This window comes from Capsicum annuum, chromosome 2 (assembly GCF_002878395.1).
Source record: "Capsicum annuum cultivar UCD-10X-F1 chromosome 2, UCD10Xv1.1, whole genome shotgun sequence".
Taxonomy (NCBI): Eukaryota; Viridiplantae; Streptophyta; class Magnoliopsida; order Solanales; family Solanaceae; genus Capsicum; species Capsicum annuum.
In genome coordinates, this window is record NC_061112.1 from 140780958 (window position 1) to 140799474 (window position 18517).

At 32.2% G+C, this 18517-nt stretch overlaps 2 protein-coding genes across 5 annotated transcripts; both read left to right on the forward strand.

Annotated features, from left to right (window-relative positions):
- The first annotated feature begins 4437 nt into the window (after positions 1-4437).
- On the forward strand, positions 4438-7629 carry LOC107859948 (F-box protein At5g49610). Of its 3 annotated transcripts, XM_016705117.2 has the most exons (4): positions 4499-4668; positions 5125-5161; positions 5343-5475; positions 6292-7629. In XM_016705117.2, the coding sequence occupies exons 3-4, from the start codon at positions 5347-5349 to the stop codon at positions 7192-7194; spliced, it is 1032 nt and encodes a 343-aa protein (XP_016560603.1). In that variant the 5' UTR covers positions 4499-4668; positions 5125-5161; positions 5343-5346; the 3' UTR covers positions 7195-7629. The 3 variants fall into 3 exon arrangements, with proteins under 3 accessions (XP_016560600.1, XP_016560603.1, XP_016560602.1); XM_016705114.2 differs by lacking the exon at positions 5125-5161 and having other exon boundaries at positions 4438-4668; XM_016705116.2 differs by lacking the exon at positions 5125-5161 and having other exon boundaries at positions 4499-4834.
- Positions 7630-8116: 487 nt separating this feature from the next.
- On the forward strand, positions 8117-12474 carry LOC107861329 (proline-rich receptor-like protein kinase PERK1). 2 transcript variants are annotated; one of them, XM_016706672.2, is made up of 9 exons: positions 8117-8264; positions 8545-9320; positions 9742-10278; positions 10627-10713; positions 10785-10855; positions 11026-11102; positions 11387-11531; positions 11661-11822; positions 11991-12474. In XM_016706672.2, the coding sequence occupies exons 2-9, from the start codon at positions 8630-8632 to the stop codon at positions 12267-12269; spliced, it is 2049 nt and encodes a 682-aa protein (XP_016562158.1). In that variant the 5' UTR covers positions 8117-8264; positions 8545-8629; the 3' UTR covers positions 12270-12474. The 2 variants fall into 2 exon arrangements, with proteins under 2 accessions (XP_016562158.1, XP_016562157.1); XM_016706671.2 differs by having other exon boundaries at positions 9748-10278.
- Positions 12475-18517: the final 6043 nt, after the last annotated feature.

Consider the following 18517-nt stretch of genomic DNA (forward strand, 5'->3'; position numbering starts at 1 on the left):
TATGATTCACTAGTGGGTTCCATGGATCTGTGCCAAGAAAACTTCTTGCCTAGTGTGGGCATAATGGGGAATCTTCCACTTACCAGTTTAACATGGAGATTTGAAGCCCCGTTTTACTATATGGAGAGTCCTTTTGAAACCGACTTTTAAAAAGAAAGTAAGAAATTCATCTATTTATTTAAAAGTGTGAAGAACATGAAAAAGTGATTTGAACTTTTTATTCTTCATTAAAAACTGTTCTTCAGATTAAAATTATCTTTTCACTATTTTTATAATTTATTATTTAATTATTTTTATTATATTAATTAGACTCCTAAAATATATGGAAGAAAAATTAATTAATTAATATTTTTCTTTATACCGATCAATTAAAAAAATATTCATAAAATAAAATTTTATTAAGGAAATACTTATATTTAGATGCATGTTAAACCATTATACTATCAAACTCATGCAGTCGCAAGACATCTAATCTGCAGCCAACAATAAATCAGTCGACAGTTTGAAGGACGGAGAACGGTCTATTGCATTAAAAAAAATTATTTACAACTTAATAAAACAAAAGGATGTATGTTTTAAACTCATGTATTTAAAATAATGTAGCATGCTCATCTAACTTGATTCGGTTGCATGTATAGATTGCTGGATGTTTAAATTTTTAACCCTCAACTTTTTTATTGTTTTTGTCAATATAATAAAATTCAACGTATGTGTATATATATATATATATACACACACACACACACATATATATATCAAAATTGAAGCATTGTGATCACTATTGTATTGTTTTGTTGTAGTTTATAGGTCGTAGATAAATGCCGATTAACTTTGAGGAATTTCTTGTGTAAAGGTTAGGTTTAATTGTATTGTTTTAATATCTAGTTTTATTATTTTGTGATAGTTTACAGGTTATAGATGAATGTCCATCGGCTTGGAGATATATATATATATATATATACACACACACACACACATATATATATATCAAAATTGAAGCATTGTGATCACTATTGTATTGTTTTGTTGTAGTTTATAGGTCGTAGATAAATGCCGATTAACTTTGAGGAATTTCTTGTGTAAAGGTTAGGTTTAGTTGTATTGTTTTAATATCTAGTTTTATTATTTTGTGATAGTTTACAGGTTGTAGATGAATGTCCATCAGCTTGGAGGAATTTTTGTGTGTAGAATTTAAGAATAATTATATTGTTTTGATATCTCTTTTATCGTATTATTTTGTTGTAGTTTACTAGTTTACATGTGCTAGATAAATGTCGGTCGGCTTTAAATAATTTTTTTTAGGTAAAGGTTAGGTTTGATTGTATTGTTTTAATATCTCTACTTTGAGAATTTTTTGTGCGTAAATGTTAGGTTTAGTTGTATTATTTGATATTTCTATTATTGTATTATTTTATTAGAGTTTACAAGTATTAAATAAGTGTTGGACGGCCTTGAGAAAATTTTTGTGTAAAGATTACTCCCTTCGTCCCAAATTACCCGTCCCAAATTTTCTAATTTGATTCCTCATTTTACTTGTCTTTTTTCATTAATCAAGAAGAGACAAAAAAAATTTCATGTTTTACCCTCTACATTAATTACTTTCTTTTCAAATTAAAATGTAAACATTATTTAACATGGACACTATGGTAAACTAGTCATGTTATTAATTATTTTTTTTAATCAATGTGTCATCTCAATTTGGGACGGGTAATTTGGGACGGAGAAAGTAGATTTAATTGTATTATTTTATTTAGGGGTATACATAGGTCGGGTTGGTTTAGTTTTCTATTGAAAAAATAAATAAACCAATTATGTCGGTTTATTAAAACTATAAACCAAATCAAATCAACATAAAATCGATTTTTTTTGGTTTAGGTTTTAGTCGGTTCTTTCAATTTTTCTCGAATTTTTTTTTTATAATCTTTATTTTTAATAATTATATTGTGATTGAAGTTTAGATCAAGTATATTTTCATTCATGTGCTAATGAAAAACCACAATTATGAAAAATTGAGGAGCGAAAAACTCTCTTGAAACTAAAAAATAAGATAAAGGGTGAAAAGTTTAGGTTTTAAATTTATATTGGATTTTGGATAATTTTATTAGCAATTAATGGATAAATATTACAAGTTAAAGACCCAAATATGCATATATATATATATATATATATATATATATATATATATATAAATAAATATTATGCCGGTTTGATTTGGGTTCGGTTTGACTTTTTTTTAGTTAACACTAAACCAAACCAAGAATGGTTGTTTTTTTTTCAAACGTCAAACCAGCCAAACCAAACCATAAGTCGATTTTCTTTTCTCGGTTTGGTTTGGTTCTTCAGTTTGGTTTGACTTGACAGTTTGTTTGTATACCCCTAATTTTATTATCTCTATCATCGTATTATTTTATTGTAGTTTACAGGTGGTAGATTTTTTTTGTAAAGGTTAGGTTTAATTAAATAAATTTTTCATATTTACATATCCAAAAGGTGTTGAATTTAATAATTGTATTCGTATTTACTATTTTAACAAATTTCCTATTTAGTGCAATGTTTGAACTCATTAAAGTGAGGTACACGCGCGAAGCGCGTACAACTAAACTAGTATTAAAAAGAAGATAGTAATTGTTTTCAACTATATCCTTTTATATTAAAGAATTACTTTTTCTTAATAATGTCCAATTCTCAAGAAATATTTATTTTCTCAATTTCAATTTATTCGATTTATTTTGACTTGATACGAAGTTTAAGAAAGAATTTATAATCTTATGATCTTAAATTAAAGATACTAAAATGTATCAAATGGTTTTAAACATTTCACGTAATCACATAAAAAAGATAAAAGAAAGTAGGTGAAACAAATTAAAATAATAAGTAAATAATAAATAAGGATAACTAATTTATACATGTTTACCAATAATCACTATTGATAATGCAGTAAAAAAAAATTACTCCCTCCGTCTTAAATTACCCGTCTCAAATTGAGATTATATATTAATTAAGAAAAATAATTAATAACATGGCTAGTTTACCATAATACTCTTATTAAATGATGTTTATATTTTAATTTGAAGAAAAAGTAATTAATGCAAAGGGTAAAACATGAAAAAAAATTTGTTTCTTCTTGATTAATGAAAAAAGACAAGTAAAATATAAAATCAAATTAAAAAATTTGAGACGGAGGGAGTACTACAATTAAATATCTTGTTAGTAGTGTAAATGTAATTATTATTATTAATAAAAGGAAAAATGCATCGTTTCCACCCTAAACTATACTCGAAAAGTCTAAGCCACACTTAAATTATTGAAGTGACCTAATATACACCTAAACTACTTAAAAGTGAATTTTTTTACACCCTAAATCTGACATGGAAAAAATATAATTATTTAATTTTAAAAAGGCACATCTAAAATTAAAAATAACACAAAAAAAAAGTTAAAACTAAAAATTCCAATTCCAATTCATCTTCTTCTTCTCCAAAATCAAAAATTCCCAAATTGAAAAAAAGATCAAAATTCAAAACATTCATCTTCTTCTTCTTCTCCAAAATAAAAAATTCCCAAACGGAAAAAAAGATCCAAATTCAAAACATCCATCCTTTTTCTTCTTCTTCTTCTCCAAATTCAAAAATCCCAACATCCATCTTCTTCTTTTTCTCTAAATTCAAAAATTTCCAAATTAAACTGAAAATTTCAATTTCAATTCCAAATTTAGAACGATTAACAATGGGTGAAATTCCTCCTTCTTCTTCTTCCCCTAATTCAATTCAACCATCGACAAGTAGTAGTACAAGCGTCTCACTGACCTTGGCCCAACAACTTCACTAACTAATAATAGCCCTCACCTCTATTCTCTTCCTTCCTAGATAATAATCCAAAATTCAAACTAATAATAGCTACTATTTGCCGGAATTCTTCACTAACTAATAATAGCTACTCTTTACCGAAATTCTTGAAGTTTTCCGTTTATCTAAATCACCATGGCTATTTTGTTAATTGGTAAATTCATTATGCTTCTTCCACTTTACTTTGTCATCAATGTTGATGATGTACATTTCAATTGTTAAGCTGAAATATCAAGGAGGATTTGGACATTGAAGAAAAAAAAATTGACCTCATAACAATAGACGTTTTGGGCATTGAAGAAAAAATAAATTAAATTTAAAAGAAAATAGAAGAATTTATGAAAATAATAAATTTATTATTTTTTCGGATTGCGCTGATGTAGTGCTGACGTGGCAGCGCGTGTAAAACACCACATCACATGCAAGTAGTGTAATGTCTAACAGAGTGTAAAAAGTATCACTTTTTTATAGTTAAGTTGTGTAATAGGTCACTAGTATAGTTTAGGTGTAGTTTAGATTTTTTGGGTATAGTTTGAAATGAAAACGTTGTTTTTTTCGTAATAAAACAAAATAAAATGAGGGGGTTAAGGCCATGACATGTCAAGTATATCCTCCCTCTATAAAGTTTTTGGTTAAATCCAAAGATACTGTCCTTGTCTAACTATAACTCCCATTCCCATTCCCATTCCCATTCCCTTCAGTTTTGAATTCTCCGCTCTCCACATAGTTTTTTTCTCCTCTCCATCGTCGTTAGGGTTTTACGGCGACTCTTTCTTTATTTTCCGGCAACTTTACACTACAGAATCTTCGTGCATTGCACTCTGTAAATTCTTTATTCTTCTTTTGCTTACCACTGATAATAACATGTCGCTGTTGTTGTTGTTGTTGTGATGTTCTGTTTATGAATGAAAGAAAAAGAAGAAGAACAAAAAACACCAGATTTTCAGTTTTACAATTGTTGATCATTTTTATCACGAAGAAAAAGAAAGGTCTCTGAATTATGTTACTATAATTTTTGGGAATGTGTTTTTGATTTCTTTACTTCTTTGAATCTATTGTTTTATGTAACTACATTTAGATTATGTGTGGCTTGTTGTGTCATAGTTGATCAAGAATCATATTATTGATCATGGAATTTTACTGAAGTCTCTGATATGATGCTCTGTTCTCAATTTATCTGAGATTGACTTATTTCATCGCCTTTTGATTCTTTTTCTTTTATTATATCCATTTGACCAATGTTTTTCTAATACATTTTTGGCGATTTTCTGATTTTCAGTATAGTGAAATTTCTTGAAACCCAAGGCTGCTAATAGGTGATACAGGGATTTATTTTTCCATATCTTTGTTTATCAGTTACTAGTAATATACTGTTTCCTTCTTTTTTCTAAGTGATATTATATTCTCTGATTACTCCATCTTCTGGCCTTCTGGGGATTCTTTTGACTGTTGATAGTTGTTGATATTTTGAGGGTTTATGACCAGATTTTAATGCAGAAAAATGGCATGGTCGAACAATGAAACGGTGATTGATCGCTCTGAGGAATCTTGTGAAGACGGCTACAACAACTGTTGTGACTCCTCTGACGTTTACATTGCTGTTAAACCTCGGGGTCATGGGATCAACACGGTATAGTTTTCTTCCCCCCTTTTTCGTTTTTTGGTTTTAATTATCTCAACGGTGATTGATCATCGTCTATTCTATCAAGAGAGCACTGAAGTAGTCCGAATCGGTAATGGCCCCTTTTACTTGTTTCGGGATAAAGGTTACAACAAAAAAGAATCCCAAGAACAAAACTTGAACTCCTTTGATTTTCTTGTTGAATGTTATTGAATGAATTGTACTGAACATGGTCCATACTTTGGGTTTCAAGTTTTTTGTTTCTAAGTGGAGATTTCTATTATGTTCATTTCCACATTGGCTGACATATTAAAATTTGTGTCTAATCGGTAGTGGTGTAAGTTATTCCTCATAAGTTCTTTCCCTTGTTCTACTGATGATACATGTGCTCGGATGCCGGATCTCAATTCTGCAATATTCCGGCTTACCTAAAATTACAATTGTAACAATGACTATATCTTAATTCCAAGCTAGTTGGGGCCAAATGTACTAATCCGATATCCATCTTGCTCCTTTTATTTTCACAATGTCATGGGCAATCTGTACTTCCCTATTTCGCTGAGAAGTTTCTTCATAAGATCTTGCTTTCTACTCCTAATTCTTCTGTTGTTCCTCTTCACATTTTTTTTTTTTTTGACATTAGTGAATGTTTACTTTTTAAATGAGTCTTTCTGAGTGAACAACATGCCCAGCCTAAAAGTGGAGTGGATACAAATTATTCATATAGATCATCCTAACTAGTGCGAGATTGCTTGCATAGTTAGTATATTGCTCTTGCTTCTGATTACTATACATCTTTTACAAGTCTTTTGGTTTTGATTGCAGTTGGCACAGTTTGACTTGAGGACTGCAGCTTATAAGAAGGAAGGGAACAAAGCTTCTGAATTTCCTGTAGACATCATACTGAGAGAGGACATGAAGATCAAAGATGTAGCGAAGAGACATGTACTGCCTTTCCTCCCCGCCAAATCACTGATGAAGTTTCGGGCAGTGTCCAAAGAATGGAATCAGTGGATAGCTAGTCCATTGTTCGCATACAATCAAAGTTCCACATTCCAGAAGCTTTCTGGCTACTTTTATCAAGGAGTGGGAATTCAAGGTGATCCTCCTATATTTCTGTCCTTGCAGCGTTCCACGAATGGAGTCCCGAGTCCTTCCCTTGGTTTCTTGCCTGAGAAGGTTGAAATACTAAGTTCTAGCAGTGGATTGCTCCTTTGTCAGGGGCAGGACAGTTATTTTGTTTGCAATCCTGCAACCAAAGAGTGGAAAAAGCTGCCTCCTCCTCAATATTACCACGGATCTGATCCAGCAGTTCTTGCATTTGATCCTGAGTTTAATATTGAATCATTTTATCACGTGATAGCTGCAGTTCCTCTTCTTGATCATCCAGTTGTCTGCTTTGAGATTTACTCTTCTGAATCAGACTCATGGAGGTGCTCTCCTTCTGACTGTCGAGAGCTGGAAAATAAAATTCTTGAAGGAGGAGGATCTTATATGAAGGGGGTGGCTTACTGGAATACATCATCAAATGAAGTGCTAGCATTCAGTGTGAAAAATGAGATTCCAGCAGTTCTTCATGTACCTGTTATTCAAGCTGAGCAACGTGGTGCCTTAACGCAGATAGGAGATGAGGTGTGCTATGTTACTGCTTATAATGACACTGGAGATGTTTTCGTAATAGATATCTATGGAGGTGTGGACATGAGCCTGAAGCGCAGTGTAGTGTAAATATTGGAAGAAAGAGGTCTCATGCTCAAGCGTTTGGTTGGTGGATACCCAAGGATGAGTGTTGTGAGGTACTACCCTGTACTGACACTGATTCTGTGGTGATCCACAAGGACAAGATGATATACTTTTATCACCTAAGGGAGCAGAAGGTTGAGACACTCTGGAGTCTGGGACGGGTAGATACTCACAAGAGGTTCTTACCCTACATAAACAGTCTCGTTATGGTACACGGATCCAGGGAATAAGTACTGCCCTTGATGATTGTTTCATTTTGGACGTTCATTTTACTTTCTTGCTACTAGTTTTAATCTTGTTCTTTCCATTGTTACGCAAATAAGTGCAAATGTTTGAATTGAATAGTCAGAGACTTTCTTTCAACATTAAACTTTACGACTACTTACAGTTCAAAACTAGTACATATGTTCTCAATTGGCACCAACTTCTTCCTATGTGAATGTTACAACTTAAGAGCTATAAAGCCATATCAGGTGTGATAGAAGATGAGCTGATTGTCTTCTCTTGCTTGTTCCCGCGCGCAATTACTGCCTTGAATTTTCATAAAGCAAATACATGAAAGTAAAATATTTCTTCCATTTCTTCTCATTTACACACTTACAGTTCCTTAGAATAAATGGGAAATAGAGAAATCAACTTTTGGATCGAGTAATCGCTATGAAATATCAGGAATCAGGATAGTACCACTTACGAACTCAAGTGTAGTGATAATGTAACTGCCTGGTTCAACTTAATTACAAGTTTTAAAAAACACTCTGTGAGTGTAAATTTCTTTCTAGTGACAATTGTCATGTTCTCTAGAAAGAGACCACGTAATATTCTTGTTGACAAACTAAATATCTTGGCCTGAATAAGAGGTGGGTTCCCCCCCCGCCCACACACACAGAACTCACCCCGTCTTATAAGATGTTTAAAAGCAAATTAAATTGGACAGAGAGAGAAGGGTCCTCCTTTGTAGGAGGCAACAGTTTGGGGGTAGGCTTTTTTTGAACATAACAATGCTAAGATTTCTCTCTCTACCCTTTGAGAACACTTCGTTCTCATACATCTTTCAGGTAAATTTCTTCTCATTAAACTTTTCTGGTGTTTTTGTTATTCCTTTAATCTTCAGGTACAACATGAATCATGTTAATGGAAAAAAAAAAAAAAAAAAGAGAATCAATCACGTAATAGTGTGATAATATATAGGATCTTCCCTAACCCCATGTATAACGTGAGTTTTAGTGCATCAGGATGCTTTTTTTTTTTTTCTTTCTATATTGGATCTTCAGTTATGTTGTTTAACCATGATAAAGGTGACATTTTTTTTTCCTTTTAACATTTATGGCAATACAGGAGCATTGAAGATTTGTTGAGACGAGCAGTTAACAGGAGAGGTTGAATTTCCGGGGCTGCCGGAAATATCACCAGTTGTTCAAAAATGCAATCACCTCCTGGTACTGCTCCGTCCCATAAAAATGGCACTACTCCCCAGGCTCCTCCAAAAGGACCCCCATCTCCCACTAGTTCTCCATCTTTACCATCGCCATCACCACCACAATCTCCTCCACCAGCTCCCCCTACCTCCCCACCCCCACAATCTCCTCCACAACAAAGTTCTCCTCCACCGCAAAATTCTCCTCCACCTTCATCACCAACAGCAGTAAATAACTCTCCTCCTCCGTCGTCACCCTCGCCATCATCACCACCACCGACAAATTCTCAACCACCACCAGCATTCTCACCTCCGCCACAATCCCCTGCGCCATCACCCAATGCACCTGATCAGGCGCCTCGTCCTACCTCATCCACATTTTCTCCGCCACCCCCAGTTTCCTCAGAACCACGCGCTAACAAATTATCTCCACCACCACCAGCAGAAAAACCACCACCTTTAGAAAAACCAATTGGTCCACAAAATCATGAGAAACCCGTAAATGGTTCTTCAGGAGGAAGCAATAGCCCGCCATCATCTAATTCAGTTTCATCTAACATGGTTATAATTGCTGGAGTAGCAGTGGCAGGATTGCTGGTTTTTGCATTTATTGTTGTTTTCATAATTTTCTGGAGAAGGAAGAAGAAAGATCACTACTATACCGATCCTACTTCTGGTCCTGGACGTCTGCCTAAAGGTTGATAAAATTGTAGTCTTTATTTCGTTTCAAGTATAAATTGCATATCCTGATATTGTAAATTGAAAAAACTTGAATTATTAAGTCACTTAAAAGCAACTGTGTAACTTACATGCAATGACATTGCATAATTTTTTACATCAAGCTGATGACATGCAACAAGACCAATTGTCAATAGTAAGCTTAATTTGAAAATGCACTCATAGTATAAAGTTGCTTACACAGTGGTGTTTATAGGATAACATGGAAAAACTAGGTGCGAAGATATCTTTGTCAGTGTATATAAGTAGATTTTCTTAAAGTTACTGGTAGCCAAAAGGGCATATTTGATTTCTGTCATAATTATTCAAGTATACATTTGTTGTTTTAATGAAAAACTCAAAAATTTTAGGAGGTTTCACCATCCTAATTTGTTTTTTAGGTGCAGGTGGTACTGATCCATACTACAAAGGTCCTAAGCCTGTGGAACACATTATTAAGGTTCTTCCTACAATTAATACAAGTAGCGACAGTGGCTCTACTCCCTATGGTCAAGCTCTTGTGCCATCTCCCTATGGCCAAGCTCATGTGCCATCTCCCTATGGCCAAGCTCATGTGACATCTCCCTATGGCCAAGCTCATGTGCCATCTCCGAGTCTTGGTGGGTTCTACAAGAGTCAGTTCACTTATGAGGAACTAGCTAGAGCAACTTCTGGATTTTCTAAGGCCAATGTGTTAGGCCAAGGTGGTTTTGGGTATGTACATAAAGGTGTTTTGGCTGATGGAACGGTGGTAGCTGTCAAGAGTTTGAAGTCAGGCAGTGGACAAGGTGAACGAGAATTTCAGGCAGAGGTTGATATCATTAGCAGAGTTCATCATCGCCACCTTGTTTCTCTTGTTGGATATTGCATTGCTGATAGCCAGCGAATGTTGGTCTATGAGTATGTGCCCAACAAAACCTTGGAATTCCATCTTCGTGGTACTTCCTCTGTCGTTGAATACTCCCTTTTATGATGCATCTTGCACCACTTAAAATGATGTCATTATTGAGTATAGAATTGTATTGTGGAAAGACTTTCTAAGAGTTTATATACACCAGTTAGTATATAGAATTATTACACAAATGTAACTAGAGGTAACTATTCATAAAAAGTGAGATTAATAATCTGAAAAATAAGACAGTTACGTGCTACTACAAGCGAGAAAATACCCCGATAGCATAAAAATTCTTTACATTGTAAGTATTAACGAGTTAAATCCTTTTAAAAACCATTTGAACTGTTGAAAATGCTCTCAAGGATAATGCTTAAATAAAATTTGATTGCAGGGAAGGGACATCATGTTATGGATTGGGGAACAAGGCTTAAAATTGCGTTGGGATCAGCCAAAGGATTAGCTTACCTCCATGAAGATTGTATGACAATTTTCTTCCCACACTGCTCCCCGTTTCTTTTTCTCTTTCTCAACCCTTGTTTCTATAAACAGGCCATCCTAAAATTATCCACCGTGATGTAAAGGCTGCAAACATTCTACTTGATGATAACTTTGAAGCTAAGGTAAAAATATTCCTAATCATTTTTGTCTCGTGTTTTTGTGTTTTTGTATTCTGGATATGTAAGGAAACTTGGGAGATTGGTTTTCAACGTAAGATTTCCACTTCCATTAGGAGTTTTGCTTAATAATAATGTTGACCTTGGGACTTATAAGAGTGTTTCTGGTTTCTCAGGTGGCAGATTTTGGATTGGCTAAGCTTTCTTCTGACAACTTTACACATGTCTCCACCCGTGTTATGGGAACTTTCGGGTGAGTCAAGCATAGCATTTCTCTACTTTGAGAGGTAAAAGAAGTACTAGGTGAAGGTTAGTTCTTATATTTAGAGGTGGCTAATCCATTATCTTTAAATGTTTCCAGACTTCCCGAAACATTTAAAGCAAGGCAGATATGTATTTTAGTAACTTCCCATGCAAACATCTGGAAGAAATTATGCCCCAGTGATGAAAAAAACATCATATCCTTAAAAAGTCTGCAAGTTGGGAACATCGCCAGAGAATTACTATGTAGGAAAATTACCTTGTCATATCCTGCAGGTACTTGGCTCCTGAATACGCATCAACTGGCAAGCTAACGGACAAATCAGATGTGTTTTCATTTGGAGTCGTGCTTTTGGAACTCATAACTGGGAAGCGACCCGTTGATCCTACCAATATGTTGGAGGACAGTTTAGTAGGCTGGGTTCGCTCTTGATCTCAAGTTTCCATCTCTCATTTTATTACCATCGATGATGACTTGTTTTAAACATGTATTTAGGCTATAAACCTTGTATATCAATACCTTATTAACTTAATGCATGACTATGAACAGGCTAGGCCCCTTCTTAGAACAGCCTTGCAAGAGGGAAAATATGACGAATTGTTAGGTGTTCCTCTTGAAGGAAACAATGTTCCAAATGAGCTGCATCGGCTAGTAGTCTGTGCTGCTGCTAGCACTCGCCAATCTGCTAAGAGACGTCCAAAGATGAGTCAGGTATGTCGTCCTCTAGATTAGAGCTGTCAGATCTGGTTAGTCCATGGTTTTGTGGTTTACGTTGCACATAATCTTATACCATTGCAAATTGCAATTAGATTCATTCGACATGCTCCTTTTCTCTTCTACTTTCTGGAGACAGTTAGTGATGCATATTCTAATGAACAGATAATGAAAGCCTTGGACGGAGATTCATCTTTGGAAGATATGGACGGTGGTGCAAAACAAGGCGCTTTTGACTCAAGTGGGAGCTCTGATTCCTACGATACTGGTGCATACAATGCTGACATGATAAAGTTCAGGAAAATGATGATGACATCAACCGAAGAATTCAATAGCAGTGAATATGGAGCGACAAGTGACTATGGACTCAACCCTTCCTCTTCGAGCGGTGATTCAAGTGAGCTTGATCATCATAAGGGAGGTAGAGGATCAATTGCTAAATAGCTAAGTCATAGCAGCAAAATATGCTTATGTATACATTATATACAGTACAGTATCATTTTTGTCCCAATATTGTACATTATATGGGTTCCAGCACCTGGAGAAAAGCACTGAAAGCCTTTTCAATTGTTATTACTGCACATTTGTAATTTGTACTATATATTATATTATCATATTTTATTTATGATATCTTCTTGTGGTTTTAGAACTCTTTTATTCTGCCAAAGCCCTGTTTAATGATTTCTTTTGTGATATTTGCAATCAAAACCATGCACATTCTTGGGAAAGATTTTTAACAGATTCTACCAGTTTGAACCTTTCTGCTAAACATAAATTGATTAATTTTGAATTATCTACCAAACGGATTCAGGTTCTATTAACAACTTAAGTTAAAAATTCCACGTCAAAGTCATATATGGATTTGTGTTGGAAATTTCAATTTTGAAAATGGTTTCTCGTACTTCAGGTTATAACTTGTAATAGCACCTAAGGAAGTGATTTAGTGGTCAATAAAATGCATTGAGAACATAAGATCTTGATTTGTCTAGTGAATTTATTCAAGGTGGACAAAAGCGCTGGCCAAATGCCGTCCCTATTGTCAAGAATGAATTGGAAATGACCTTGATTACCATCTAAATTTACTAAATTTGGTAGAACCTTATCCAAAAAAGGATACATATTAATTAACTATAGTTTTAAGGGGTGTTTGTTGTGAGGTGCTAAAGCAAATAATTTCGGAATAAAATTTTTAATACATGTTTGGTTGGCAATATTCGGGATATCTTATTCCGGGACTAATAAATAGTACTGGGAAAAGTTATCCACACAATAATTTATCCTTGGGATAAATTTATAGAAGGACAAAATTACCCCCAAACCCACAAATTATGCCTCTTATAACTAATTTTTCAGTCAAAGACAAATTTAATTAACTACCAATTTATTATTTTTTACTATTTAGTTGTTGAACTTTTAACTAGCTTTACTCATCAGGCATTACATCTACTATGGGAAATGGGAAATGGTTGGGCAACAAACCTAGTTATATATCTAATATTAGTGATATCGATCCTTTAGTCGTCCATATGGTTAAACTAGTAGTAGGAAAAGTAATATAGTCATGTATTGTCATATATGAAGTAAGTTTTAAGATTTTCAATAGATAAATATAGACTAATTTTCGCATTCCAATTACAGGTTATTACACGTATCAAGTGGTAAGAAAGCTAAAACTTCACAAGTAACACCTAAAGAGATTAAATAAGCAGAATTTTAGCAACATGTGCATGAAGTAGGTGAGGCATTATGCAAGGTTCAAAGTCTTCTCTAATAGGACCTAGTAATACAGTATTATATCAATTAGCATGGCTAGTTCTTTGAGATCAATTAGCCTGGCTAGTTCTTTCTTATGCCGAGAAGTAAAGCAACATGAATTAGACAAGGGTATGAGGTTACTAAATAATTTTTCATTGTCATTAAGCAATGGAAACTCATACAATCAATTTTTCAAATTTAAGTTATGCATGGGCAAATGCCACACAAACCTGATAACATAGCTGGTGAATCATGAGTACATAAACAACAAATCTTTTTTTGCTTTAACAAACTTAAGTTGGAAGTTTTTATTTCAAACTAAATAAGATGTAGTAAGATTTTTTTAAAAAAACACACGGCATAATCATGTGAAGACACATGTAAAAAAATTAAAGTTAAATAAGATGAAAGTTTTATTTTTAAAATACACACGATATAATCATGAAAATGCACATACATAAAAAATAAATAAAAAAATCTATATATTATAAATAGCAAGAAAGTCTTGCATGGATAGATGCCGAGTGGCTAAAAGGATAATGTCATGTGGTACTTTTTAGGATAAATTAGTTAGGTTAGGTAAAGTTAGTTATTACATTTTTCTAATGTAAAATTAAAAACAATAAATATTTTCTATTTTAAATAAAAAAAATTGGGAAGTTACAACATAAGAAAAAACGTGCACATATTACTTAATAAATTTATAAAGAACATTTTAAATTATTAGAAGTTAACATATTTTTATATCTACTATTAAACATAAAAATAATTTTTCATTGAATTAACAATTTTTATATCTACTATTAACAAGGAAGGGGCCGTGTGTTTTCTTTTTTCTGATTGTAATATCAAAAACTCAAATATCTTTTTTTTAAAAAAAAAATAAGAAAATCCAAAAAAGAAAAAATCTAACAAAACCTCCTAATGCACGTCACAATTCCTGTTCCCATTTTCCGGACACGTATCCCACACAACCACTTAATATTTTTTTTTATTTTTAAAAGTAAAAACATAAAACAATTAAAAGATCAAAATCAAATTTAAATAACCTAAATATAATTATCAAACAAAATATAAATATTTCCACATCCATAATTTTCAATGAAGAAGTGGTTACAAATTAGTATCTCAAATTTGAAATGAGTAGTGGTTATGTGTAAAGTAACTATTTCAATTTATTATTTTACTAATGGATTAAAAAATATATATAAAATAAAAAATATAAAAAAAAACTCAAAAAATTAATAACTCAAACACTAACAATCCATACATCCTAATCCCCACAACCTCAATTCACTAGCACTTATTTTTGTTCTTCAATTTTCCTGCACCCTAAAAATACTACACAAAATGCAAATAATATACTAGAGAGGAAAACTAATAAAAATGTTATATTGAAAAATCTACATCTAGGGAAATTGATATAATCTCAGGTAATTATAATTTGAAAAATAAAATACAGTAGAAAAATAATGATCAATATATAAAGTAAATAAATAATTCTCAATAAATACTATCCACAAAAGTACATGTTGAATATTTGTAAATATATTATAGATATTTTACTGTGAAATATTTTTGAATTAGGCTTTTAAATTCAAAGTAGGAAAATATAAAATTACCCCACCTCAACACCACGTTTCTATTCTCGCAAATACAGTTTCCTCGATCCATGATATCAATTTTGTACAGAAACTCTCGACTTTCTCTCTGCCTCGAACCAATTCAGTTTTCACAATCCCTTTCTCTGATCATTTGCCTATTTATAAGGTCAGCCATTTAAAATTGTCATCTTCAAGATTTCTTGCCTTCACCTACATTTGTAAATCCTCTTCCACCATCCTTACAAGCTCCAATTTTTCAGGTAAGTTGCTCGATTTTTTTGTTATTTGTTCTATCTTTTTGCATATTTAGATTAATCTTTGTTCATCAAAATAAGACTGTAATTCTCTTTTCTTCTGTTTGCGGCTAGGATAACTTGGCCTTTTTCTAAGTAGTACTTGACATAACAGAATAAGGATGCAAATTTTAAAATTGTGGTTTGTAAAGTTTTCTTCTTTTTCAAATTGTGTATAAATGGGTTTTTGGAAAAAACTATTATTGTATCATATCATAATTTTATTTCTCACCTTTTGAGTTTAAAAGGCTCAAATCAAACTAAAGAGAATGAAAACTGACAATTTAGAAAGAGTGAATAGTTTTTTCTCAATTCTTGACAAATGTAACTGGAGAGAATAAAGACGGAGATTTTAGTGTGAAACTTAAAACGTTCAAATTCAAAAGATCAAAATCTTAGACAAAAAATAGAGTAGAAACTTGAAGCCGATCTCTCTCTAAGGCCAATTGTGTTCTCTGCCTCTAACTTGGTTAGGCTTTTTCAAATTCTGTAGTCGAAGACAATAATTAAGATCCCCAACTGATGCCAGACACTAGGTATAGTGCATTGTACATTCCTGTTCCAGGCTTTGTTGATAATTCAAACATTAGCCATGAATTATCCAAGTGCATCTATTATTAAATACTCAATTGTTCAATGAAAAAGATTGAGGAAGATCATTAGAAGATGATTGTGTTATTTGCATAATTATATATAGATTTTCAATATATGTGTCTCTCTTATTTTATCATTTAGATACTGCTGGCATTTGATCTTGGATGTGTACTTAAAGGCGAGATTGTTTAGAAAAGCTGAAATCACCTTGCCGTTCAAATAGTTATGGAATCAGTGAACTAGCAAAGATCTATATTAAGTTGATGATATGTATAATTGCATTAACATTTGCAAGTATACTATCACTTTGTTGGAGCATTTAAAAATTTATTATATTCAAAAAATATTGTACTGATCGTTAATGAAATATTGAGATACAAGAATTTGTATTGAATACGAATGTTAAAACATTTTCAACAGACTAAGTGTTGTATATTATAATCATTTCACTAGAACACATTTTTAGTTAGAAGACCACTTCAGGTTTTAATTGATTCATTTTAAATTGTTTAAGTTTTTGTATTGTGGGTGAAAATAGGGTGGAACTACATGGTTAGAGAGCGCATAATCAATTTATTTTCTTATATACATTGTTAATTTTTTGTCAGAGGTGACACAATTTTTCCTGATCATTCAAATTTAAATTTCAGTTACTATATTCTTCTGTATTTTATATTACCTTTTGCTATAATTCATTGATGAATTAATACGCAGTACATAATTGTATAGGGTGTCATATATTAAATTTATGTATTTACCAATACAATTACCAACTTTCAGATTTTAATTTTTTGTTTGGGAATTAAGATTTTCTGATTAAAAATTCCATATTGAATTCACACATTTTCCAGTACAAACATCACTACATTTTGGTAAAATCAATCAACTTACTGAAACACCTTCTTGATCAAAGAATTGTCTAAACGAAATGAAAATAAAAATATCATTACTTAATATATCAACTCTTTCAACCTCTGGCTTCTGACTTTCGGTTATCTCCATCACAAAAAAGTAGATATCTTACAGTAGTAGGCTTCATCTAGAATTGGTTATCATGGAATATTTTTCATAAGCATTCACATGATATAAATCATGTCATCTTCAATATCAATTCAACAAACATAATATCCTCTTTTCTTCGTTTTAGCTTTACCATAAAATGTAAAAGGATATGTTCTGTGATGAAAGGTGCATGTTATTTTTCAGGTTCTTTGATAGGATTAATTGTCTTTTTCTTTGGACCAATCAATTTCAAGGTACTTGAAGAAGTTTTTAAATTGAAAGGAGCTCATGTAAACTTTTATACGTATGATTGTCTTGCTCTTGTGTTTAGGATGCATTTTCAATTATTCTACATTTATTTAATTGACATAATTTCATTTTATTACTTTTTCTCATTTACTTCAAAAATCATATTGACTTAAGCATTTAAGATAGTGCACCACAACACAAGCTGGATGTTGTGTTGTTGAAAAATATTGTCTGTATTGTGACAATTTTGCAAATCTGACTCAGTTTTCTGTATTTTGAAGAATGGAGGATATAACTATGCCTATCTCCATTTAAAAAATGCTTATATACTATAACATTTAAGTTTAGTGTTTGTCTATAATTTATTCATCACAAGATTATCTCATTATGCCATTTGTTTATTTGTTACAGTAAGGTATTAAAATATTTTAAAAATTTGAAGATCTGTCAGTTTAAAATTTAAGAAGATTATGACATAGTTCGTCATGATTGGTGGTTCATATCAGTTTCAGCGTTAATGCAATACAATAGGTAAATACTATTGGAAATAAAGTCCTAAACATTAAATTCAACATTTCATTTTGCATACTCAAGTTATGATGTTGGGGTTTTTCTCTCAGATGAAAAAAATATAATTTAATGATAACAGAACAGTCTTAGTATATTAATGATAACATAACGGAATAATAACATAACGGTCTTTTTTCTAAAATAGTTTGTTTATTTAGAGTCACATATTAATGTACTATATTTGGAGTGTTTTGTGATGTTTCGTCCTTTTTCATGATGTCAGTTTTCTCAAGGAATGGCAAGTCTTCTCATCGACTCATTGACATGTGTATTTGCATGAGCATTGTACTTCCATGTATAGATCCTTGGCAATTTAATATCTATACTTAAAATATTTAACAATCATTCAAAAGTTAATCCCTTTATTTTTTTCCTTGCAAGACAATTGGACTATGGGTCGTATTACCTCTCTACTGGCTTAAGATGATGGTTAGTGTTTGACCATCTAAATTGATTAAAAAAATATGATATATTACCCAACTTTCAAAGGCTGAAGATTGATGTTTAAGAGATGATGTTCGATTTATAATGCATATGTTGATTTTTCAATTTATAAAGTTTATGATATGTCAAGTTCTGACTAAAAATGTTAATTTGGAGATCTTCATGTTGTCATATTCTTATT